Genomic DNA, 27,969 nt, shown 5'->3' on the forward strand with positions numbered 1-27,969 from the left:
ACCCACCTCTGCCCCAGCTCGTCTCATCTCCTGGGGTCTTGCTGGTGCTTTCCGTGCCTATACATCTGCCCATGGATGGGAGAGGAGAACCAAGAGCATCTACACGTTACTGCAAATGGAAACGTGACTCTAGGAGCGGTCCCGTCTGAACCACAGTATCGATCCTGAGAATATATCCATCCTATCTTGTCTATAGATAGCATAGCAATTAGCGATTATTGTTATTATTACATCTTCTTGGTGCAGTTTCCTGTCACTCTCTTTGAAGGCAGGGACTCAGACACGATTCAGTAACTTTCTATCCGACACCAGGATCAGATCAAAATTGGTTTGCTAGGCAAACATTTGCAAAACAAATGTCATTTTAACTTGCCACAGCTAAATGTCTTCATGTTCAACCATTACATGCTAAACATTATCAGTATTTCTTGCACAGCATCACATTATTAGAATTCCCACTGGAACCTTCTTCTTCTTCTTCTTCTTATTGGAAGTTAATATTTACTTCAAACCACCATTTTTTTTTTTCAAATTACAGTGTGTTGGTCAGTTTAGTGGGAGAGTAACTTAAACCTGTCACACCACACCCACCCAGTGGAGTTCCCTGGACAATTTTAGTACAGGGCTTTTTCAGCTGGTCACATCTGGCCGGATCGTCTGCTTCAGATCAGCCACAATATTGAATTTTCCCACTTTCAGTCTTTTTATGTCATTGTTCTTCTTTCTGTTCATTCATCATTATCGCCTTATCAAAACACACGACATAAATTAAAAGAGAAAAAAGAAAGCTCTCAGCACCGTGGGACAAACTTTCAATGCCCTACTCCAACCCCAAATATCTGCCATGACTCATACCTGTCTCTAGGCCCTGATTGGCTGCACGGTCTGCCTGTTGACTGCCTTACACTGGTCATTGTTCCATAAAATAATATACTGTTCAAGGCCCCACTGCCACCAACAAAAGGCTTGTTATGTTACTCTTTTCCAGCTTAAACAACTTTATCGACCCGTGACCTTCGCCCTCCATCCGTGACGCTGCTTTTCTAACTCATAGTCAAAAAATCATCCAAAGTGCCATCGTCACCCTGACCTTGGCAGGAAGCTGGTGTCGAGGCCGTGGGCTTTATGGACACCTTAGACATGGAGCTTCTGGATAAATCTTATGATGATGCATATTTTTAGAGCCCCATCAGTTGGCTCGATGAAGACGAAATCGGTGTCGTAGGCAATACCTCCTACGTCAGTGCGGGCCAACCGTTTATGTGTATGGCCGGGGGTTTGTGCGTAACTGAATAGGGGAATCCACCCCTTTCTCTAGCTCTCTACGGTGATGCAAGTGGTGATATACAGGAGAAGGGAGGGAGGTGAGGGGGAACTGGAGGGTTGAGCCAGGAGGGAAGGGGTGTGCCATTATAAGAAGCCTCAGAGGAGGCATGCACTCAGTTGTTGAAACCCTGAGCCTAAGGATACGAGCTGAGCCAGCCAAACTCTGCTGTAGCCACAGAAGGCAAAGACTCTGAGAAACGTCTTCACACATCCAGGTAAGCAAGCGCTCGATTGTGACTTTATTTATGCGAGTCTACCTGTGTAGCGAGATTGTGTTGTTACACTTCCTGGATTATTTAAAGGAGACAATAGTTAATTAGGAAAGGACTTGTTGTGCGTCCCATGCACTGTGCAGTAATCCTGGGGGAATATTGTTGTTTAAGGCAGCCACTGTCAGGATTCACCTCCTACGTCTGCCTTTTCCTTTCTACTTTGTCTCTCTTTGGCTCTGTGATTTTGATTTTGACTTAAGAGGTGATCCTGTAAATAATCCTCCTTCACCTGAAGCAATCTTTTCCATTACCCAGTTTGTGTCCCTACAGCTCTAAAGGTAGCACAGTTATTGTTAGTGGTAAAGGCACCACACCTGATTACTGCTTAATTAACCAGAGAGAGAGAGAGAGAGTCCCAGATCGTGTGGAGAAAGCACTTAGTCACTCAGCAGCTTTTGGCATTGGGCTGACGTCTGTGTGATTTTAACACAGCTAACAATGCAGAAGTGGTCAATTCAACACAGATGATTTAGATGGAGAAGAAATCAATAAACTATTTTTCCTGTTTTTGTTTCTTTTAAAAAGAGAAAACAGCACCAGCAGGTTAGTTTGATCTGATTGAATAAAACATTAATATTAAGAAGCTGTTTTTCACTTTCTGGAGTCAAACCGTACTACAGAAAAACCTCCAGAAAATCAGCTGAACGTGGTTATTATGCCAAGCGCGTGATAATGATGATTCTAATGATAATGGTAATGAATGTGCATAATCTTTGGCCATTATCAGTAAAGACGATCCTTGCAGAGACAGGGAGAAAATGGGTGGTTAATGTGCCATTCTCAGAGAAATGTGTGCACATGAGGGGGATGTTTGATGGTTACAGGACAGAGGCGCTGTTTTAACTGTTTTAGAGGTATACCCCCCCCATCTCAGTGTATTCGTGTTTAAAGATTGTGCATGAAAGTAATCCCATTTCTAAACCTGACTGTTTCTTCAGATCTGAAACAGGTTTAATCTATAACTTGTTTTATTGCCAAAGCATGTCACGATTTCATTTGCAATTTATTTTATTTTTGTAAAGAAACAAAAAAGAAAAAAGCATCTGCTGCCAGTGCGTTACGAGCATCCCTCCCAGTAATCATCTGAAACAGCTTTTAGGATTTCTGCTGCCTACGCTAAAGATTGAACTGATTAAAGCGTTTACAGGCTTTTTAGAGCCTCTCTGTAAATATTCATTAAGATTTCTTGCCGTTTATTCATATATATGCATATTAATGGGGGTCTGTTTTATAAAACAGCAGGTTTACCTGTTATCTGTTGCCCCTGCGCTGCTACATGTACAACTATTTTGCAGTTCAACACTTCTTTTTTTCTTTTTCCTCACTTGGATAAAAGTAAGGAGCTTGTGTGGCCGTGCTAGATTGCTTTCCCTGGCTCCATGTCCAATGGATTCGCACAGGTGTCAACGCAGCTTAACAGCGACCAGATCAATGATGACACAATGTCAGCTGCATAACACTCTGCAGAATTTCAGCTGTAGAGCCAGAGCCAGTGGGGAATTAATACTGCAGAACTGAGTGCATCATTAAGGGCGTAATGTCCCTTTTGTGTGAAAACCTTTCATTTTTCTTCAATATTCTTTGTGGATTCACACATTCGATGTTTTCAATGACTGTTTTAAGCACATTCTTTCATTTTTGGGTCGCATCAAACTAAATAACCTGTACAGGTTTGGGGAATGACATGGGAGCGTCCAGGTTTCCCTCCATCTCCCGCACATCCAATCCCGGCCCCAGCCTCAGCCGATGTACTACGCTCTGCTCTGCACTGGCGTAATATTCTTTCCGGGCTATTAATGCACCTTGATGAGGGGTGTGATTTTTCCCCCACTGTGAAGGACATAAGCGACGCAGAGAGTGATTGCTGAAGAGATGTCACCCACGTGAGCGTTTAGCCCCAGGTACAAATCTATTTCCAATTAAAAGAAACCTGCTTGAACCACTGATGGAAACAGTAGCAATGATATGCTCAGCTGATCTGATGTGATGGTGATGCCGGGAAAGAAACCAGTAATGAACGTGATGGGTGCAACATTTCCCCACTTAAGATCTGGGAGAATTTTAGTGAGAATGTTATAGAGAGAGAAACGCACCTCCTCAATCGGTGTGCTCTGCAGTCGGCATTTGATAAGATTTCCTAAAGATCAGAAGCAACGAGAGATAACATCGTGTTGTTTTCCAGCAGCAGGAGTTCTGATTCTTCCAGCAGATGTGAAGAAGCAGAGATTAAGAAAAAGAGAATTTCAAAGATAAAACCAAATCTGGAGTGGCGTGTCATCACGCCGTTCCTCACAGGAAGCTGCACTCACAGGATCGAACCCTTACCCTCATGGGTGCAGCGTGGAGGAGTGGTGTCACACCCCCAACCCACACACTCCCTCCTCAAGCTCTTGATATGTGACATCATCACAGCACAGCCATGGGCGGTGGGGGGGTGGGGGGGTCTTGGACGTTGTCTTCATCACTGTATTATTGTATACAGCACTGGATTATTTTAAATCATATGTGTATTAAAAGCACTTGTGTTATTAGTATTTATAATAATACTAAGACTATAATGACTATAACGCCAAGTAAAAACTGGAGATTTAATACTTCACTGCTTAAAGATGAAGACTTTATTAAATATTTTAAAAAAGAGTGGACTTCATATTTAGACTTTAATGACACTCCCGGAACATCAGCTTCTGTTCTATGGGAAGCAGGGAAAGCTGTGATGAGAGGTAAAATAATTTCTTTCTCATCACATAAAAAGAAAGAAGAAAACAAAAATATTCAGGAATTAGAAAAAACCATCAAATCCCTAGAAGAAGCCTACGTGTCCCACCAAGATCAGGAAACATTGAACAAAATATGCAAAACAAAACTAGAATTAAATGAGATAATTGATAAAAAAACAAAATTCTTAGTACAAAGACTACGCTTACAAAATTATGAACATAGTAATAAATCCGGTCAATTTCTAGCAAACCAGCTAAAAATAAAGAAAGAAAAAATAACTATATGTGCTGTTCAAGATTCATCTGGGAACACAATATATGACCCGAAACAAATAAACAACATTTTCAGGGATTTCTATAAATCGTTGTATTCACCACAAATAAACCCATCTAAAAAGGAAATTGATCAGTTTTTAGACAACATAACTCTCCCAAAATTATTAGACACTCAAGCAATGGCACTAGATTCGCCACTGACGCCAGGTGAACTCCAGGAAGCCCTGATAAGTATGCCCAATAATAAGGCTCCAGGCCCAGATGGCTTTCCTGCAGAATTCTACAAAGAATTCTGGACGATTCTAGCACCAGTTTTATACAGAACGTTGTTGGAAATCAAAGAAAATGGCAGACTTCCATCAAATATGAATTCTGCAAACATTAATCTCCTGCTAAAACCAGGCAAAGACCCTGTATATCCCTCAAGCTATCGTCCAATATCCCTTATAAATGTAGACCTCAAAATAATCTGCAAAGCTCTCTCAAAGAGATTAGAGAAAATAACCCCCTCTTAATTCATCCTGACCAAACTGGTTTCATAAAAGGTAGGCACTCATCAACTAACACACGTAGATTACTTAATTTGATAGACTACTCATACAGTAAAAACCTTGAAACTACAATATTTTCTTTAGATGCAGAAAAAGCGTTTGACAGAGTTAACTGGAAATTTCTATTTGCAACTTTACACAAATTTGGTTTTGGATCTTCTTTCATCAACTGGTTAAAAATATTATATAATTCCCCAACAGCTTGTGTGAGAACAAATGACCAGACATCCTCCAGCTTCTGTCTCCTGAGGGGCACCAGGCAGGGATGCCCACTCTCCCTTCACTGTTTGCAATTTTTATCGAACCACTAGCAGCAGCAATTAGACAGAATTCAGTAATTAAGGGCATAAAATGCAAGAACGTGGAACATAAAATCAGCCTTTATGCGGATGATGTGTTACTCTTTCTCCAGAATTCACAAACCAATATCTCTGGGGTGATTGAACTGATAAACTCTTTTGCAAGAATATCAGATTACTCAATTAACTGGTCAAAATCTACAGTCCTTCCGATTAATTGCTCCTTCCATAATTCCTCTTCTACTCCACTGCAATCGGAAATATAAAATATTTAGGTATTAATGTTTCTCCCAAGCTTGCAGATCTAACTAAATTAAACCATATCCCACTTTTAAAGAAGGTAGAAGGTGATCTGGCTAGGTGGAAATGTCTACCCATATCACTCATGGGAAGGGTTGCCGCTATAAAAATGATGGTATTACCAAAAATAAATTATTTATTCTCAATGATCCCAACTAAACCGCCATAAGATTGGTTCAGATCTCTAGATTCATATATGTCCAAATTCCTTTGGAAAAATAAGCCCCCACGTATAAGCTTAAAAACATTACAAAAGACCAAGGATAAAGGAGGATTAGAACTACCTAACTTTCAGCACTACTTCTTAGCCAACAGGCTTCAGTTTATCTCAGGATGGCAAAAACATACCCTCTTAGATGAACCTTGGATAGATGTAGAACAAGCACTTTGCAATAATCTAGAGATTTCAGATCTACCATTTATCAGCTCAAACATCCAACGACATGAATGCTTCAAAAGCATCAACATCAGCTCTTCTCTGACAGCGTGGTGGGAGTTTCTGAAGTTGACAGAGTCTTCATTAATCCCATGCAAACGTACACCTATCTGGAACAACCCTGACATATTACAAAACAATAATATGATAAACTTTTCAGATTGGAGTGGTAAAGGAATCAAATATTTAGAACATATACTAGAAGGAACAGAATTTATTTCATTTGACAGACTAGTTACACAATATGGGATCAACAAGAAAAGATTTTTAGAATATCAGCAAATTAAATCCATAATAAAAAAGAGATTTAAACCGGGTCAAGATGAACTACAAACACCACCAAGTGTGGTTCAATTTCTTACTCTTAAAACCCCCAAATTACTATCCAAAATATACAGAATGCTTTCTAAAACAGATGAATCAATATCACTTCCTATTGCAAAATGGGAAGCGGATTTATCAGTTAACTTTGACCAAAACTTCTGGTCTCAGATTTGCTCAAAAACCTTTCATCTAATTAGAAATCCCAGTCTTCAATTAATTCAATACAAAATACTACATAGAGTGCACTATACAGGTCATCGGATGTTCAAGATGGGCTTTACGTCTACCAACAACTGCTCACACTGCCAAACCAATTCACCGGACAATTATATCCACGCTCTTTGGTTCTGTCCACCAGTTCAGAAGTTTTGGCGCGAGATATGTGAAGACTTATCAAAGTGTCTGAAATGTAACATTCCAACCGCCTTTAGTATGTTTGTTGGGCAGCTTAGATAATGTCACTCCGAAAAGAATATAGCCCATATGGTTTTCACTGCCCTATGCATAGCCAAGAAAACAGTCCTCATGAACTGGAAAAATAAAAATAATCTTAATTCTAACCAATATAGAAATTATTTATTAGATTACATTAGTCTTGATACAGCCTCTGCCACCACATCAGATCAATTGCTCTGGGCTCCTTTGATCAGCTCCATCACCTAGTGGGGTGGGGGTCTTAGTTTGGTCCCACCTTCACTGTTGTGATTGGTGTGGGGGTAGGGACAGGCTTAGGGCATCAGGGGTTCCCGGGAGCATCTTCCTTGGGGGCTCAACCGGGAGTAGTAACGGTCATGGCCAATTAGGGGCTCTGTTGGCTCTTAGGTGACGGTTTCCTCGTGGCTGCGTGCAGCAGGGCTAGGGAGGGTCTGTGCTGACGGACGTGGGTTACTGACCTGGTAGCCTGGCTGCCCCTGGGTGGGTCCGGGATGGGCGTGAGGTTCTGGGGCACTCCGTCTCTGGGCTGGGGCCCTGGCCAAGCCTCAGGGGCTTGGGTCCTGGTTGGTGTGTTGCCGGGGTTGTGGGCGGGTGGGTGTATGGGGCCCAGTCCTGGCGCAGGGTGCCGCCTGTGCATCGAACCACCTGGGGGCGCTTCAACTGGTGGGGAGGTTGTCAAATCCTGCAGGAGATTTCCTCTCTTCAGGAACTCTCTCTGCAGGAGGGGAGACTACAGGAGAGGTGGAGGAAGATCTCAGCCTGGGCGTCTATTGTCTTGTGTAGTCTGGAAGATGAGTGGATGATGGGGTGGGTGCAGTTTTCTCTGTGGTGGGGTCGGGTGGACTGTCCCGGGCTCTGTGGGGCTGGGCGGCGTTGCTGCACTGGGCCCCGGTCCGGATGGGCCTGGGCCCCCTTTTCCTGGCGGGTTGCAGAGTATGGGGTGCCTACTGGGGTCAGCGGGGAGCTGGCCCCAGGAGGGGTCACTGCCCCTCCTTCCTTCCCTCCCATCTCCAGCTGCCTCCTCTTCCCGCTCCACCACAGTCACCCACACATGCAGGGCCTTGGGGTGGGGTGTGTCACCAGGGTGCAGAGGAGACATCCCCCCTCTGTCCCCTTCTGGCTGCCTCTGCCTCAATTTTATCCCACAACTTAGACATTCACATTACTCACACTCTCATTACACATACATATAGGATCTTGGGGTGGGCACGCTACACGGATTCCAAATTACCATCAGGGTGTACACCTCACCCCTGGCGTCGTTGCCCACCTCTCAATTTTAAATACACGTGAGACATTGAGGGCTAGCAGGAGGGGCTATACGCCTACCTGCTGCTCTGGCAGGTAGCTCCATGCCCTCCTGGGTTTTAAATGCACCTTAGAACACACATACATCAACACTACATATGAGCGGGTGGAGGGAGGTTTGAGTCTTCCCACACCCCCGTTCTCTGCGGCCTGCTGGAGGCGGGGGGCTAGGAGGAGGAGTTGGCCGTCCGACTGGGGTCTGGAATGTGGGGCCTCCCTGCTGCTGCGGAGTCGGGCAGTCTGCTTCTCCCACCGCAGGGAAAAGGGTAACATCACCTGGGTCTGGGCGCAGTTCCCCCTCCAGGGGCAAGGGTACCTAGACCCGGGGCTTAGAGCACGCTTGGGAGTGTGATTGTGTGTACAGCGTCTCTTTATGTCCGTCTCCACGTTGGGTGAGTGTTGAGTAATTGTATATGAGAGCATGAGGGTGGGAATAGATGTTTGTATCTGTGTGTGCCTGTATGTCTGTGTCTATATGTCAGGTCGGGTATCAGACGCCACCTCTCTGGGGACATCTCAGGCCCTCCAAGGTTTGAGGCCCATCTCCCCCACCACTTCCCCTGCCGGTGGCAGACGCCTCAGACATCGGTGCGTTGGTGGTTCTTTGTGTCCGGGGTGGGCGCCCAGGTACCCACCGGCTCACTCCTTGGCGGCTGCTTATCGGGGCCTGGAGCCTGGGGCTCGCTCGGGCCACCTCGGGATGGGGTGCCTCGGCCTCGGCCCGGGGCTCGGTCACTCAGGCACAGCTGGCTGCCGGCGGAGCTCACGGGCACGTCACTGCAACCCCCGGCTTCTGCTCCGCGGCTGCTGAGTGACCCCTCATCTGGGACTCTCCTCAGCTCTTTCTGGGATAGTGGCGCTGGCTGCCCTCTGTTGGTCTTCCTTGGTCTCTTGTGTTCTGGGGGCCTCTGGATGTCTGGAGTTTTGATCTCCTCCATACCTGCTTCATGCCCTGGAGGACGGGGCAGTGGCCCCCACACCCTCTAGCAGATCATTACATGAAGGAACCTTTTAAAAAACAAGCGTTCATGCTCACAGGTGCACACACGGGTGATCACACACACAAACTACACCCTTTTGGCTCCTACCTCAAAGCACACTGTGCGCTGTCGATCTCACGTGCTGCACAATAATGTTTAATATTTAGTATTTACTGTCATATTCACATAGATCATTGTGATCTTGTTTATTACTCTCGTTTTCTTCTGCTTGCTTTCTTTTTTTCTTTCTCAACAGGTGATCCAGGTGATCGATATATGTATTTTTTGTCTGCTTATTCTGTTGGTTTTGGTTTTGCCCTTCTCCCCGTCCCTCTTCTCAGCTGTTTTTCTTTCCCTCTTTCTTTCTCCCTTTCTTTCCACCAGTCAAGTCTGTCCCGTATTCAGCAAGTGAAAATAAAATAAACAATAAAAGGTGAATCAAATGGACCATTACGGCAAGGCTGGGATGGTCAGTTTGGTAAAGTAAATCCGTTGGGCATCTTTCTTCGCCTTTAGACAATAATTCTGATGGCAAAAGAACCAAACGGGACAGGTTAAAAAAAAAAAAAAAAAAAAAAAAAAAAAAAAGCACTTGTGTTATTAGTATTTATAATAATACTAAGACTATAATGACTGTAGCACATGGGTGTGTGTATGTTTGTGTATTCCTTCTCCACCAATCCTGATCAAACCTTAAATAAACATTGGTTATGGCACCGCGAGCGCTCACATCCATGTGACACATGTAAATGTTTTATATAAATCCGATCATCGTCTAATCCGGGACTTTACAAATGTGGACGTTTGTTGAAGTTTAGTGTGTGCGTGCTACATTCGTTACACAACATGTTGTAACAGTCGATGCAAATTCGTAATCTGATTGGCTGATGATCAAGTTATTGAAATAACCAGCTACAAAAATGCTTAAAGTCTGGAAAATATGATGACAACAATATATGGATAACAGCGACAATATGAATATTAAATCTATACATCTAATTCATCTAATTCTAATTTTAACATATTCTTCATTTTGCATATTTATATTGGTGAAAATATGGTATCTAACAAATTTATTGTGTAATCACAATCAGTGTTTTTCTGGTCAGTTTATCAGCATATAGATCCTGACCTAACACCAAAGCAGCATGTAGGGCCGAAGGGTTTGCTAGTAATAATAAAAAATGACAGAAATACTAAAAAAAATATACTAAAACAACAGAAATGCAATCACAGCTTCATGAAAGGCTTTTTTGATTAAAAACCAAACATTTATGAAGAGTTTTAAATGACAGCGCCAGTAAATCTGACAGTTCTGCATGAATGCAGTTAAACAGCCTTGTGCTCACATGTTTGAGGTACCCCATAATAACTTCACTGATTGGACATAAACACTGTATGTGCCCAGAATAACCATTATAGAAAGCACTGCTTACTGGACAATGAAAAGAAACCATCACAATACAACTTCACTAAAAACCTAAATGTCATTATAATGAGAAAGTGAGTTTTTACATGATGTTTTTGCGATGCTGTGTTTAATGTAAGCATCCTGACACACACACCTGTTGACGTCGCCTCCTTCCTGCGTCGCTCCCTCTCTCCTGTTGACCTCCTCTGCTCTCCGGGGCGTCTCTTTGTCCGTCTGCCTCCTTTCATAACACACTACCGTATCCTGCCAGTTATATCACTCTGGGATGATAAAAAATGCATATAAATGTAATTACCTGTGTAATTACCTGTGTAATAAAAGCTTCAAGACCAACAGAGGGATTTTTTTCCACAGCTGACATCGTTGCCACCTGATCATTCTGAATCAGTTTTAAACTTCTTGGGGAATTTCTCACGGCACTTATCGTTCTCACTTCCTGTACTGTCACCCCATCCTACCAATGTCCCTGCCTACTCTTGACCTCTTTATGTTCCCTGTAACCAGTCAATGTGTTTATCTGTGTCACAATAACATTTTTTTAAATGGTGCAATGGGCCAGGTAATAGTTCCAGTCCTGAAATCTGCTGCAGCCATGACAGAAAGTCCAAATCGGATTAAGAGCATTCTCTCAGATTAGTCGTTTTAGGATCTGCCAAGGCACAACTGCAAGCGCACCTTCTGCTCCTGCTGGTCTGAACGGCGCGCTGAGTCACCCACGGTTTATCTGTGGCCGCACAGGCTGGATTTCCACGGCTGATGATCCAGTGGCTGTGTGTGTGTGTGTGTGTGTGTGTGTGTGTGTGTGTGTGTGTGTGTGTGTGTGTGTGTGTGTGTGTGTTTGGAAGAGTAACTTGTTATCAGTGTTTTGACAGTAGGGAGCCATATGTGGTGTGTATTTCAGTGGAGTTGCACTGCGGGGGGGTTTGTGAGGCTGCAGCTGCGGCAGTGCAGCAGAATGGCGCCGCGCTAACTGAAGAGGAACTTCAGTTTTGACTTTGGGATTTTTAGACAGAACAATTATCAAACGAGTGAAAACAGTCACAGAATATTCTTTAATTATAAATCTTATCTTTATCTTATTGGTTCGACAACCAATAAGAATTTATTTTTATCAGCGTTGGAATTTTAAATGGGAACATGAATCGATCATAACGCAGTGAAGACTAAAAGCCCTTTGCAGTGTGGGCTTTGTAGTAGTAATAACAGTGTTAAAAGTGGGGGGAGTTATGTTCACATCCACCTCCATCATTTTATTCTTGGACTCTTCTAGAACAGGTGTTCATGATTCATGTTTAAATATAATCCTTATTTACATTGTACTGGACCACAGTCAGTCCATCCACTGTCTAAAACAAGCAGTTCTAGCTTCTCTCACGCTCTCTTCTGATTGGCTGCCCCTCTCTGTGCGAGATGACCAGATCCACTCATAACTAGAACTAGTAGAGTGACAATAACTAGACTAACTACTAACAGAAAAACCCTTAAAAGTAATAAAAATGATATTTTAACTAAAGAATCTGAGATCAAATGAAATTGTGGAGGGAATGTTTTAGTTTTTGACTCTTTCTGTCAGCACGACCAGATTCACAATGAACATTAAAACCAAATGCTTTTTGTTGAAGATAAGAAGTAAACTGAACAGCGGTGAAACTAAACTAATAGGCTGGAAAAAGAAATCAATAATAACTTTGCTCCAGAGTTTTTATCTACTGTTTTGTGTATAATCACATTAACACAACCAAGGTTTAGGACGCTTCGTGTTTTTGATCTAATCTGAAATACAGAAACATGTCCTGGAAGTACAGACTAGAAAAAGTGCAGCGAGTAGTTTGTAGTTATTAAACTACAAAAACATGATGTCATAATGTACGATGAATCTAATGGAGTTAAATTCAGCATTCGTAGGTTTCAGGCACATTTGTAAACACAGTTTATTTTTACGATCAGAAAAATGTCATTGTGGTGACATGAGTGTGTTTCCTGTCTCACTTCACTCAGACCAGAGAAACAAATCCCACGTTCTCTGCAGTGGGACTTCACCACGCAGACAGTGTGGCTTTCATGTGCTCAGGGTTTGAGATTTGCATCTTCACCCTTAACACCTTCGCCTTGCTACAAAGGAGGTGAGTGGCAGTCAGTTTGTTACCGTCAGACGAGAGACATTTAAAAAGCCTTTCTTTCCAATTTTTGTATTTTCATTTAACAGATTTACTTTCTATTGAAGCCTTTACCCTCCTGAGTCTGCATCATCTAGAGCAGCTGAGATGCAACTTCTGGAAAAAAGATGTTGCTGTTAAATTTGTGAGCACCATGAAAGTTTAATTTGTCTTAGCTACAAATGAGTGTGTTTGTGTATTTACACGAAGTAACCCTATAAAAGATTGTTTTGTGTGCATTTGTTCACATGCATCTAAAACGTGTATGAGAGTAAGACTTTTGAATCAGTATCTTTGTCTTTTCCACACCAAACCACACTGGACCATTATCTCAGATCAACACATTTCCCAGAAGTGACTGGAGAGCGTAAGGTGATAAAACAGTCATAAATCTCAGGATATGAAGAATAAATCTAACGCCATTAATGGTCCGTGAGATTTAATAGGCAGAGAAGAAATTTTAATCATCTCCCCCCTTTTAAGTGACTGCATCTTCATGCAATCCATCTTTGATGGCTCCTGGCTCCAGGTTGATCTTAATGACCAGGAGTTAAGATCTCCAACCAGTGGAAAAGGCTGGAAACCTCTGCAATATGTCTGTAGAGATAACACATCAGCTATAATTCATAAATGTGGAAAAGGAGAGATGTTGGGAGACGAGTGCAGGAAGAAGGGAGGCAGCGAAAAACGGGAAAGTACAGAAGATGCAAAAAAGGGAGCAAGAGGGAAGCTGAGAGCGAGGGACCTGTGGGTTATCTATGCATTAGCAGACTCCATTGTGCTCTTCAGCTTTATGCAGACACCTAATGGATGAGATGCAGTGAGTCAGAGCTTTGTCAGACGAGCATGGAGCTTTTCTTCCACCCTGCTCACATTTGTGACACCGTGGATGCCCTCTCCACCTTTTATTAAAGCTGCTAATGCTAATTTATCCCATCGTTAGCTTTATTAATTCACTTCACTTTGCAACTTTGTACACAAAGTACAGGATGAATCCCCCTGTTCACTTGCTGGAAACACAAGAGGGTTTTTTTTTTTCAGAGACCATATAAAAAGTATTAGCATAAGGAGGACGGCTGTGTTTTCATGTGGATTTAATGAAAATGGAATGAGAATTAGCACATCCCAGTCTGAGGCAATGGTTCTCAGCCAGGAAAGGCTGGAGTGCCCACTCCAGCTTGGGAATAGTTTCTGCTCCCAAGTGGAGGAGCTCCAGTATTTTTGGTTCTCCCTCAAAAGTCAGAGCGAGTAGAGCAGGAGGCTGAAAGACAGACTGGCACAGTGTCTGTGTGGATATGGATGCTAAACGCGTTGATCTACGCTCCTACCCCCCCACCCACCCTCACTTATGACTATGAGATGTGAGTAATGATCAAAAGATTAGGACTGTGGATACAAGCAGTGGAAAATCTTCATTTCTTTTGGAGGGCGTTGTTTTCTGTTCACCCTAAGAGACAGGCGAGACCTTAGACCTGGACAAGTGGAAGAAAATGGATGGAAGTGCTTCCCTTGTTGAAGCAGTGCTTGTGCCATCACATGTGCACCCTTCAGCCTTCCTAGGATGTGACCAACAGGCCTGACCGTGGAACGTAGAAGGCAAACATCTGATTGTGGATGGTAACTGATCGTTAATCTGCCCACTTCCTTTCACACAGTCTTTGTTATCTTGGACTGCAGCGATCTGAAATCCCTGCGTCGGTGTCGTACATCAGCACGATGGCGTTGGTCCAGAATCAACAATGCACCTGACCAATGATGTTAGCTGAGCATTCAGTTAGCATCAACCAAAGAGATAGCTAAGGCTATTTAAGGCAAGCCAACACGTGTACTATAATGTGAATAACAGCAAACATAAATTGTTAACATGGTTATTAAACTGAATAAATTATAAGGAAAACACCTGAAATACTTTGCATGTGTTCTGGTGCATTCACACATAGCTAGTCTGACCTGATTCTCACAAAGTGCATGGTTAAACAGTGTTGCCCATCCTTGTTAACAAAGTCTATGAATGAATAAAACTAAAGCCCTGTCACTTCTTTTTTTCTTTATGTAAAACTAAACACACCTTTATGAGCCTTTTTTGATGTAATACATTTCATAACAGACTAAAATAAAAAAAGATCTGTGCTGAAACAACACTGAAAGGCACTTGTCTGCTCTTTGAAACAATTTGATTACCTTCCTTCAACAAAAAAGGAAAAAACAGATCACTCACCTGTTTCTGACCTCCCCGCTGCCCTTAATGATTTTCATTATGTTTCTTTAAGGACAGTAAACAGGTGGAAAAATTACAGCATATGTTTCTGCTTGTTCATTTTCAGCTCTGACAAGAAATGTACTCAGATAACAAAAGCAAATGCATGAGAGCGGTGGCCCTTTTATGAGTGTTCTGATTGCTTCCTCTCTGATTCAAAGGGAAAAACATTTCTCTTGAGAACACGTAAGACTTTCAGGGTCTTAGTTAACTCTAATGGAAGCTCAGGACAATATATTTGTTTTGGAAAGAACTGGGTAAAAGCATTCATTTCAGCGAGATGGGAAGAATCATCTGAAAAGTACAGGGACGTCAGGCCCCTTCGTTAAAGCCCATTTTCTTTTTGCTTTCATGTCAGCGTTCGTTAAGAACGCCAAGGTTTTTTATATTTACACACGATGAAGCCCTGTTTTCGAATACGACTCTCTCCCCGGCTCCAGTGGTGTTGGGAAAAGGCTGTGTAGGGGCCTACCCTCCCAATCAGCACTGTGCATATCCTCCCCCTGCACCCCGTTAACTGCCTTCTCTGGAAATGATATGAAATGTTGAGGATAACTGAAATAGTATTCAGAATTATAGGTGGCTAAACTGGATGACGGGGAAGCGAATCATTACAGGAGATAGAGCAGAGAAAGGAGTGTGTTGGTCTGTGGCTCAAAGTGTCACACAAATTGAATTTGATGTGATTGAGATGTGGATAAGCTGTGACTCCTGTGGCCTTTGGGCACGGTGGCAGGTCCACGCACACCGGGGAATGCTTTAATGTCGACTGCTGCAGATTAATTCATGGTGTCTTTTTAGGCGGTCCACAGCTGTCCCAAAGAAATGCAAACATCATGTTTCCAATAGCAATTTTAGTGGTTTAAAGGTGTTTTATCTTTGTGAGGTTCAATGTCAGGAAGTTCACAAAACAGTCAAGTACTAAAGGTTTTTAGGGTTTTTTGTGGAATTAAAGGTTATCCTGCAGGGATCACAAATGCCTGTAGAAAATGATATTACAATCCAGCTAATAGATGTCATATATTCTATCTGCTTATCTGGGTCCAGGTCCCCTTACAAGGCCACCTCCTACAGCTGACTCCTTTCAGTGTGGAGGAATGGCAGCTCTACCCTTCGCAAATGTTCTCGCTCACTTTGCTCATCACTTGACTCAACTGCTTTCAGCCTTCATCAGTTAAATTATATCCTCTACCCCTCACTGATCTTCAGTGAGCAGAGCTCCGTTAATAATCAAAGTAAATCCTGTATTAAATTTGCAGTACTATTATTACTATTATTACTATAATTACAGGCTCCATCCTGAATGGTAATCTTCATTTGGACGCACAGTTGTTTGGTGATGTATTAACGTACGTTGTGATCTTAAGACAAAATGTATTTGTATTTAATATTGTGGCGAATCACAACAACAGTTCTCTCAAAGCTGTTTAACACATTGCTGCGTAGGCTTGTCTTCTAACAGCTGTAGAAATGGAAATGTGACTCACACATCTGAACTCACTGCTTAACTCAGTGTGCATTTCCACATGGATGCACCGGATCTGTATTTGCTGAAATATTCCCTCATTTTAGGCCAAAATGGAGACACACAAATCGCAGATGCATGAGCTCCTACCAGAAGCAAACGATAAGAAAGTGACCACGCTACGGGAATGATACCATAAAACACACTAAACTTTAAAGTGTGTGTACTTCACCTAAAACCTGTTTAGAGAAGCAAATAACAGCGCTGGACTTTTTGTTAATGGGACAAATTACAGGGCATTAAGGGGTGTGTGAAGGGAGGGAAGAGGCGTCCAAGTGATGCAGGAAACACTGACGGCAATCACGTCTGTGACAGGCCGATCAGTGCAAATCTTTACAACCAGCTCACTGTTACATCTGCTACACAAATCTCGAGACCGCCCGGTCCATTAATATCCACAAAGATTGTTTTTCTGTAATCGTAACAGCCTTCATCCAAAATGGCCAAAGCAGCAAGGAGTGGTGGTAATTTATTCCCATCAGAGCTTTTAGGAAGCCTGATCACCAAAAAGCAGGCGCAGGAAAACAAAACAAAAATCTTGAAAATTTGTTCAAACTCCAGAAAAATACTGATCTCAAATATTTCTGTACGACTTTAAATCAAACCAAGTCATAGCTGAAAAATTCGTTTGGCGCGCCCGCTGACGAGCACGTGGGTAATTGCACACCCGGAGCGGCGCAGCGGCGTTCGTTACATCAACTTTTCAGAACCCCTCATGTGAAGGAAGCTCAAAGATTTTCTGTTTAGGCTGTAAATGTGTTTGTCAGAGTCGAAGCGCCGCTTTGACTGCAAACAGCTTCTTCACAAAATGTATTTTCAAGGCTTTTTGAGTCAGTTTGAAGCGTCCTGACTTAAACGAGTGACCGTGCAGCATCGGGCGCTCAAATGAAACTCATTTAAAACGTTGATCTTATGTAACACTGTCCTGACACGGTGCAAACACTGGGACTGCTCTACATAGACTGCATATCTGCGTGTAACCTCAGAGATATTCAGGTCCCAGCTAAAAATTATAATAATGTTTTTAAATGAGCCTTTGAATGTGTGCAGGCCGACGAATGGAGGTCCATTATCTAGTTACCAAAACATTTCACTAAAACCATTATTAATGATGTGAACAAAAACCCTTTTAACAGCACATTCATATGAACACGCTGTTTGAATATAATTAATGTGTGAAAGGTGGATCTTTGTGATTCTGACGCCTGTCGAGGGCCGACACCATCACTTACATTTTCCTGGTTTACTCGTTTGTTCGACTTGGCGAGAGCTGCTTACAGGAGAATCTAACCATCTGAAATGGGCTTAGTCAGCAGGCGACCAAACGATGTTTGCAAAGCAAGCAAACAGCTCTCCTAATGATTTCCCATAAAACCGTTTCTACTTGTGTAAATGGGCTGGAGTCACACACGACTTGTTTCATATGCTGCTGACTACGAGTGGTAATGTAACAAAGTGGAAACACTAATATTGTCGTCCGACTCCTAAAAAGCTGGTACGCTGTTTAAAATGTAAATAAAAAGAGAAAGCGGTGATTCCCATACTTTATTCACACGAGAACACAGAAAGCATATCTAACGGGAGAAAATCAATCATTTTAGGAAAAATATTGGCTCATTTTGAAGTTGATGGCACCAACACGTCTGAACAAAGTTGGGAGAGTTTCCCTCTTCTTTTAGTTTGTAAATGGGAACCGAGGAGGCCCACTGGGGAGAGGACTATCATCCCAGTCTTCTCTGACTCTAGCTGCTCTGCAGGTCTGCACATCTTCCCCAAACTTCCACGACCCCCTAAGTAATCCTGCACGTGCAAACAGCTAGTCAAGACTTAAAGACTCAGACCAGCAGTGCATCTAATTCCACGAGAAAACTGCAGAACGTCCTTAATATCCTCCGTCCTTTCTACTGATTCACATACGTGACTGTGGTGTGTGGTTCAGTGATCGGTGCTCCCCTTCAGTTTTATTACACCTGTAAGATTTTTAGCTCTGCTAAGCAGGTTTTGTTTTTTGGTTGCAGACATGTCCTTCTCTCCGTAAACGTAATAGCGTGAAAGGTTTTGATTGAATCCTGATATCATTTTGTCGAGGTGTAGAGGAACAATCCAAACTTTGCTCACATCTTCAAGACCTTTAAGTTGACCTTAAAGACTTACTGGTGGGAAACCTGACGAATTTAAAAACTGTGATTCTTACAAGTGTGGTGTGTATTGTCGATATATAGCAAGTACTTCATTATTAGTATTTCTTATTTGACCTCTGACCTCTCCTTTAAGGTCAACAGATTGAGTAGCTCCAGCAATAAAGCTGTTACTGTGTGAAAAACAGAGAACCTATTTCCTAAAGTCTTATAGTTTGGTGAACACGAGCACGAGGGCTTTCAGCCTGCAGACAGAGTGTGGAGTATTTCTATTGAGCAGAAGCAATCTATGCTGCTCTGCACTGTTTTTCTCTTTGTTATTGCTGTTATTGGGTGATTCGGTGGTGAGTGGCAGAATAAATGGGGGTCAGACAGTTAGAGCCCACAACCAGATGCCGGGGTCTAGCTCACCAGTTATTCTTCCTCAGCCTGCACGCGTCCTTTCACACATTTCTTCACTGCTAGCATATTTTTGCTTCAACATGGACTCTAATGCCCATTTTATCATCGTCCAATCACACTGTTGTGTGCAGATTTCTTGCTGCCACAGGAAATGACCTGTGTTGTAGTTTCAAGCTAATCTGTGGAGGAACACATCGGCTCTTACTAATCTCCAGCCTGCGGTGTATGATTTCGATCTGCGATCCAACCCTCCAGCCTGCACAGGATGATTCCTGTCCACTGGAAATTGCCCGTTTTATCATTTATTGCCTCAGGTTGTGCTCTATCTCTATCCCACCCACACTGTCCATTTCCTGTTATTTGATGAACACTCTCCCACCACCAACGCTTTGACTGGCCGGCCAAATCCAACAAAATTATCCCTGTGAGTTGGAATTTCTGCAGTATTCCTGTCAGTCTGTCCGCTCTCTCTCCCCGCAGGCTGGAGCCAGATCCCACAGGTTTTACCTCCCAGATCCTCCAGCTGCTGACTCCTTGTTTTGAACTCTTCTGCTTGCTGGGCTCCTCTTTGTCGCTGCCTGTCTGGGTGCGCTGAGCGATGAAGATCCCTCTGTGGTGCCTGGTGGTGCTGCTGGCATGTCTCTTCACCCCTGGACGCAGCGACTGTCAGGGGCAATGTATGGCCTGTGGACTGCTCCTGCAGCAACAGCAGCTGGAACAAACCTTCAACACCATGGTGAGCACATGTGTGTATCATTGTAATTCTGTGTGAATGATCAACACCGTGGCGCGTGTCAGCACCCTGATGGGGCCATGATTGTGATCCAGTGAGTTATTGATAAGAGTGTCTTTGTAACACATCGTGTACAGTTTGATAGTGTGTGCTTTGTGTGTGCTTTGTTTGCTACGTAATGTAACTAGTTACGTTGTGTTTTTGCGTTGTCTGGTTGTCATTGTGCATAAGCTTTCTCTGTGTGCTGTCAGCCATTTACATTGTTGTGTCTTCACCTCAAAAACAGCAAGAAGAGTATAAAATATTTCTTTTTTCACAAGAATTAAGGTATGAAGCATATTTCAGTCACCAAAACATCCATCCAAAATATTATAGGGTTATTCATGCAGAGCAGAATTGTGGTGGCAACAATAATTAAGAATAGAAGAAATCCAGATTTCATGTCACACACATGCAGAGTCTCGATGAATGACACCATGTTCCACTTTGTACAGTGCTGACACTGGAGCTGCTTCTGCTAATTACTTTATTACCTGCACAGGTGACAGGAAGAAACAAGCAGGCTGAAACTGCGGGAAAGGACGTACGGGGAGCAGGGCGGTTATGCGGTGGTTATCACTGTGACAGGGTTCTAGGTTGGAGCCTCGTGTGGCTCGGTCATTTTTCTGTTGTCTCATTGCTCAGAATCAAACACAGGCATGCCGGATTAACTGGTGAAGTGTGGACGTGTGTCTCAGTGACTCCCCGTCTCTCCGTGTCAGCCCCTTTATGGACTGGTAGCCCGGCCCGAGTGTAACTGTATGAGATAGATGAAGATCAGGGGATAACTGAAGTTTCTGGAAATCATGATGCGGGGATATAACGTCTGACAACCAGACAAGCTCACATTCACACTTATGACCATTTTATTATTGGAGATAAAGTATCTGAATTTCCAAACGCTCCTTCCGCTTCTCATCTATAAATGTTCCCCCCCAGTTTTACAAGCTGTTCGTTCTTGTTTTCGTGCCCCCCCCCCCCTTCTATTTAGTACATGGGGCTCTGCTGGGCCCGGGAGCCACCGCCAGTCCCCTTCGAGGGCTTCCCCAAACCGCAGCTCAGTTCATACCTTCTTCTACTAAAACGCTGCCAAACATAAAATGAGGACGTGAGCCCAGCGAGTGAATTACCAGTTAACCTAATGTGTATGTCCTTGTACGTTTGGAGGACCCAGAGGGAATCCATGCAGAAGAAAGGTCCCTGCTTCCCAGCACATTCAAACACATGACCACCGTGTTAGGCCACCCAGTGCTCAAACAACAGCCTTACAGCCAGCACGGCTAAAAAGCATAAAACTTTAGATTTCCAGTTTAATAGTCGGACATTCTGGGGTAACTCTGGTTTCAGCCTAAGCTGACTTTCCCTAACCACAGTGCATTTTTTAAGACAACCATGATAATTATTCATTATTAGCCTATTTTTCCCACAAAGCTTGCTTGATAAAAATGTAGAAGTTAAAAAAGCAACTGGACAACCAGGACAATGTTAAATGACAGACAGACAGACAGACAGACAGCACTCTTTATGCTGGAAGTGCTTCTCATCTCCTGTGTGGACAGGTGTCAGTGCAGAGTGCCAATGTTCTTTCTGTGCCAATGCACAAATGGCAATTAGTGTTATAATGGGTGGTTAGTGCCACACACACACACACACACACACACTTGGGTCATAAGAGCCACACTTAGACATACACATAAACATAAAATCCTAAAACCTGAAAAAAAAGACTATATTATTTTTCTCTCATAGCGTTGGGGTTCGGTGATATGATGGAGACACTTTCATGCAGAAGGGATTAATTAGTGTTGCTTCTCTGTGAGTACCTACAGCACTTGCACAGTTCTTTGTGGCCATCAGGAAATACCGGCCTCTACAGTGGGAGGATGTGATCGTTCTCTGAACGGAACCCAAAACTTCCACGCGGCACAGAATCTCATTTCCAAACAGTCTGAGAAAAATCAGTGGGTAAAAATAGGCGGTGGGTGTCCACGAATAGCTGTAGGACGGCTAATTTAGCTGATAATGATGCAGAGGAAAGACAGCTGGGACCTTTTTGGGAGTTGTAATAGACTGCCTCTCAGTATCATCAGCCTGGGCCTACATCGCTGACTGACACATTTGATCAGCACCTCATTGTGTTTGCCGCCATCCCATTGAGCCACAGATGGAATCCACGGAGCAATTCCATTGTTTCCCACTCCAGACTGAGAGTGTGTGTGTGTGAGGCCGCCGCTGTTTGCTATAATGTCAGGACCCATTGATTTATTTGTGCGCATACCTACACGCCCGTGCACGTATCCACACACACAGATTCTACCACCACATTCATTACTTACTGTCATTTTTATAAATGCCAGCTTTTGTTTACATATGTGCTAATTACCTGTGATGTGGCTCTTAGTCACAGAGTTTTTTGCCTGCTCTCGTTTGTAGTTCAGCTGTGTGAAGGTGAGAGTGTAACCAGGGTTACTTTGTCTGTGTTTGTCATTAGCTGCCAGACTTTCGTCCAATTAAAATCATCACTCTGTCTCATTTGCAAACAGCCACAGCTCAGCTGGTTCCTGACACACCTTTGATTGTTGAGGCCCGGGGCCTCATGCTGAACATTGTAAAGATCTGCCACACTCCCGTATGTATGCTATCAGCCTACGTTTAAGTGTTTTTTACACAAAACAGTCAGAACAAGGTGAACAGCTCTGCTCTTGGCTCCAGCAGTGGTTTATATGCTACACAGCACAGCTGTTCTGACTTTGCTGCACAGCATGTGGTGTCCCAGGTGGTTAGCTCTCAAGCCAAGCTGGGTCCAACTGCTTTACTGGTGGAAACCCAGTTTCGTCTTTGCAGCTCAAGAAACAAATTATCATCAATAGTGCTGCTTTTTCATACAGGAATATTAAATTTCACTTAAGAATTTCTCACACACACACACACACACCTCTCTCTCTCTGTCCCTGCTCACCCCTGCGGGCGGTCTATCCTCCAACCTCGGGTCCTCTACCAGAGGCCTGGGAGCTTCAGGTTCCTGCAGTATCTTAGCTGTTCCCAGGACTGCGCTCTTCCGGACAGAGATCTCCGATGTTGTTCCCGGGATCTGCTGGAGCCACTCGCCTAGATTGGGAGTCACCGCACCTAGTGCTCCGATTACCACGGGGACCACCGTTACCTTCACCCTCCACATCCTCTCGAGCTCTTCTCTGAGCCCTTGGTCCTTCTCCAGTGTCTCATGTTGCTGACATTCGGTATCGCTGTGTCTATCACTACACCCATCTTCCTCTGCTTATCTAAAACTACCATGTCATCGAGATATATATATATATACATATAATTTATTTTTGAATCTGAATGTATTATATATTATATTATATTATATTATATTATATTATACTATATCATATTATATTATATTATTTTTATTACTGTTATTTGGTTTTCTAAAACTACCATAAATCACAAAACACTTTACATGTGATTGTACAATACAATCACATGTAAAGAAAACCATACAGTAAAGGTGCAGTCTGTAATCTTCCCGTATTCCTCACATTTCCTTGCTGGAGAATCTGGATTTTTTCTTAATTGCAGTGAATTTCTCCTCTGAGGCTGACAGATCATGTACTCCTTCTCTTTCATCTGTTTTCTCTTTTTTTAGTATGTTACTGTTTTTCATATCAACTTTGATGATATGATATTGATACAATAAATTACAATAAATGTCTGAACATATCTTTCACTGAAACAACCTTTAATGGGGTTTGGGATCAGCAAAAAGAAATATTTGATATATATTGATATACTATTGATAGCGATAACCTTTGCTAATCGTCACCCTGATGGAAACGTTTTGGAAAGGTTTACGGTTTCTGGTTTCCTCTTCGCACACGGTTGGTTCGATTTCTTCAGTGGGACTTCGCTGCCTGAACGTCTTCCCTTTCCCTGAAGAACTGTATCTGTCCACCACATCACACAGGAGGCAAAGTGTGACTTCTCTGGCTCTCCGTCACATACACTATTATCAGTCACTCCTCACAGGAACAACTCTTTTGATAAGATGTTTGCAGATGGCTTGTGAGCATAAGCTGGCTCATAAGATGGCCTTTGGCCTTAAAGAAGGCATCTAGGTGGGCCTTAAACTCTGTCCACCCCAAGATTAGGTAGAAAAGTAGGAGCTTTTCTGCTGCTTCTCTGATCAGTTAGTACATCAAAATCTCAACACTGTAGTTAAGAGCCAGCCCTGACCCACCTCCTCTGTGAGAATTAAGCCTTTGAAGGGAGCTCCTCTTAGAGAATTTTCTCAACCGTTTTATCCTCTTGTCCTCACGAGTATATAAATCGTGGACTGTGTGCATGCACACATTTCCTCTCGCTCATAAACTCCTTTAGATTGCTCCATTGATCCGCAGCGGAGAATCCCCTGGTGTGCTCATTTCATTTACGATGGATAATTAATTTCCGTTGATAGATTCACAGCGAAACTCCCTCTTCTCTCCTTCCTTTGATGTGAGCAGGTTTCTGATAACAATGCAATTTATCTCGTTTGAGCGAGATTTGACGAGTAAATGGGATTTGCTTCTTACCTCAAACTGAAATCAGCAAGCTCGGGAGTTTGGGAAAGGGTGAAAGAGAAGAATACTGTGACCTACTGTCAGCCATATATGGATGCAAAATATAGGTGATAAATGTATTTGGATTTACTAAAAAAGAAAAGGCATTGTTGCATCAAAAAAGCTTTAAATGCACTTCAAATATCTTCATTGGTCCTTGAAGTCAGACTATCAAGCGTCACGACTAGGACAGGAAAGTCATTAAGACGAGGCGGTGATTCAGCGCTGACAAAGTTCGCTCTATACAGAAAAGTTCAATTCCAAGTTTTTAGGAGAGGAAACATAACGTCTTGAAGCTGAAGAGTCATTCGGAAATAAATAGTTGTCAGCAAAAGACATAATTTACCTGCTGTCCTTCAAACAGCCTCGCACTTTTCTCCAATTTTGTGCTGTCAATCATTTTGCAATAGTCGATGTCACATTTGTCAAATTATGGATGTGTCAGATTCGCAGATAACTTGCTGAATACAGCAGGAACGAGGCCCATTAACTTCTGTGACACCCAAGCCATCAAGCTTGTTCAGCTGACGCCTAGTAGTGCACAAAAACTAATATAGTAATGCCATAAAATAATGGCCATACAATTTTTTGTATTTGGCTATTTGACTAGAAGAAAAGATATTTGATTAAAATGCGTGGCTAGCTTTTACATTTTGCTTTCTTTTTGGCTGTAAACTCAGTCCATATTTTCACTGCTTGGGGACACAGGAAGCAGTCAGTAGTCTCATTAGACTGCACTTTTTCATACGAGAAATAGTTGAATTCACTCATGTAATATAAACGGTTCAGCTTATGGTCAAAAACCCACAGATATTTATCACCTGACTCTCATGTGTGGGCCACATCATTTTCTGTCTCATGAATCTAACTTTGAGCCACAAAAGGCAGCTTTTTCCCCCATGAACATGTTCATACATGTACCGTGTGTCGTATTCACAGGCAGTATAGCAGATGGATGTAGCCACTCCTCAATGTGAAGCTTCAGCATTAGTGTTTTAGGCAGCGCAGGGTTTGTCTTTTAGAGCCAGAAGTGACCTTAAAATGTTTGGAGAGTTGATTCATCAGCTAACGTTAGCTAGCTTGGCTAGCTAGCTGAATGAATAAAATGCACAGAGAAGCATGCTTGCTAATTAGTGCTAAGTAACAGACTGTACCTCAGCAAACCATTGTTTTAGTTCGATATTCTGTTAGAAATGCTCCAAAAGGAACCAACAGCAAAGATAGACAGTGAAGAGCTCTGGTGTAGTGACTGTGGTGGACAAGGACAGGAAAACATTAGCGGACTCCAGCTGCCTATGCTAAGCTAACCAGTAATAACCCCCCACCAAACATTACCTTCTCGGCATGAAGGCATACTGCAGCTCAACGACTGTCACCGCTCTACTTAACCTAGCTTCAACAACTCTTCATGGTATCGCTCATCAAATGTTTTCCTTCTGGAGCTCTAGTTCTTGAAAATCAGGACCAGTACACTTCTTCTGCATTCCTCAGCCATCCTCTCAGTTTCCAAGATAAACAATTTTTTCTGGCTTTTCTCCCTCGTTAGGCTCCAGCTTCACATAAAACCCACTAAGCCTTTTCCTTTGCCACCTCTGTCTTTGTCGTACGTCTAGCCCCACAGGACTATCCCACTTCTTCTTTGCTTACCTCTTCCTTTGAATTCTTCCCTGCACGTCCTCAGTAAACCACCAGGTTCACCTCCCCTTCTTGATGTCCAGAATCATGCTGCAGGCTGCCATCCACTGCACCCCAGCTACACCACCCCTCACACCACCTTGCAGTTTGTCTTTCAGACTGCACCTTTGTGCGCCTTCCTCTCTTATTCAAAACCATCTTCTTCTTGAAATATGTGGTCACCACAGCCATTTACATCCTTTTTGCAAAAGCTGTCCTTCTGCATTTCTCTAAAGAAATACAAAGCCCACTGTCTCACCCCAGGAAACGCTTCATCGTGCTAACCTTAGAATCCTTCTTTGTAGGATTCTTTGCCCGTAGCTTTAAACTTTAATAAATATAACGATCCAAATTACCGCTTCTAACAACTAGCAACTATAACAGCAGTGCTAGCTAAAACTGTTTAAAGATCAGGTCAGGAATATCACACTGCTATGTTTGCTAAGCAGTGCTTGAATGTAGGAAATGCAACATGTGAGGAAACAACCAGTAAGAGATCAATGGGAGAACTCATGTTCCATCAGAAATAACACGCACATGTTCAGAGACAGCCAGTTTATGTGTGTTAGACTTGAAATCAGGGCGTGTCTGCTCTCTGCTCTGTTATTTGCCCTTCCCCCTTTTTTAGCGATGCTCTTTTCATGATTTATGTTCTAAGGAAAGAAAATTTGTGACTGTAGAAAACGGAGATATTTCAGGCCTTGTCAGTACCGTTACGTTCGACCGTCATGTTGCTCTGGTGTGTGGACTAAACACCTGTAATTATTTGCCAGGGTCTTGAGCCCATTATTCTTAGTATCCTCACTGTCACCTTCTTTCTTAGTCTTCAAAGACTTTGGGATCTTTGTTGTGTTTTCATCAGTTAACTTCGGATCACCTCACCACGTCGCTGTTTCTCTTCCCTCTGCAGGTGTGTTTGTTGGAATGCGAGGGTCGCATCTCCTCTTCGCTGACGTGGGAGGTATGCAAACGTGCTGTGAAGCTATCGCTCCATCCTACACTTTCTGAAGGAGGTGCTCTCTTCAAGAGAACGGGAGAAGAGCTGGAGCTGACCTCTCTCGACCTGAACTCTGACAGTGAACTGGTGCAGTCGACAGCTGCGGAGCGTTTCCAGGAGGGGGATCGGGATGAGACACCCTTCGAGGTGCGCAGCGTCCAGTATGACTCATCGCTGCTGGGATCCTCTGAGGAGGGGGAGGGCCTGCAGAGTCTGGATCTCAGTCTGACGGATGAAGAGCAGAAGCCCAGAGAGGAGAGGAACGTGGAAAGCGATGGCCAGCTAGAGGCCAATGAAGGTGAGAGCTCAGAGGGCATCGCCTTATCTAAACGCTTTGGCGGCTTTCAGAGGGGGCGCCACGCATACAGGAAGCTGCTGGGCTCATCAATGAGGCCGCTACAGAAGCGCTACGGCGGGTTCATAGGCGTCCGGAAATCTGCCCGCAAATGGAACAGTCAGAAACGGGTCAACCAGCTGCTGAGGCAGTACCTGGGCATGAGGAGCAACCGCAGCGGCAGATTCAACCCCATGCCCATGAGCCGCTTGTGGAGGCAACACAAACTGTAAAGTGTTTCCGGGGCACCGCCTCTGGTTACCTCAACCTGTCAACCATTTTTTTTCACAGCAGCTCACTCCAGTTTGAACTGTGACGTCATCAGAAGAACAGACTCCGCCATCTTGCTGCGCCTCACTTTGTGTCTCCAAGTAACAAAGAATGTTTTGACCGTGATGTCGTTCCTATTAACCACATTTACATTCTGTCAAATAAAAGAATTCGAGAAGTGCAA

The 27,969-nt window shown here is 43.3% G+C and overlaps 1 protein-coding gene across 1 annotated transcript; it reads left to right on the plus strand.

Moving 5' to 3' along the window:
• The first annotated feature begins 1,467 nt into the window (after positions 1-1,467).
• pnocb (prepronociceptin b) lies at positions 1,468-27,955 on the plus strand. The gene is made up of 3 exons (XM_031734152.2): positions 1,468-1,541; positions 19,618-19,873; positions 27,095-27,955. Exons 2-3 carry the CDS (start codon positions 19,736-19,738, stop codon positions 27,746-27,748), a joined length of 792 nt encoding a protein of 263 aa, XP_031590012.1. The 5' UTR covers positions 1,468-1,541; positions 19,618-19,735; the 3' UTR covers positions 27,749-27,955.
• Positions 27,956-27,969: the final 14 nt, after the last annotated feature.

Source organism: Oreochromis aureus, linkage group 15 (assembly GCF_013358895.1).
Source record: "Oreochromis aureus strain Israel breed Guangdong linkage group 15, ZZ_aureus, whole genome shotgun sequence".
Taxonomy (NCBI): Eukaryota; Metazoa; Chordata; class Actinopteri; order Cichliformes; family Cichlidae; genus Oreochromis; species Oreochromis aureus.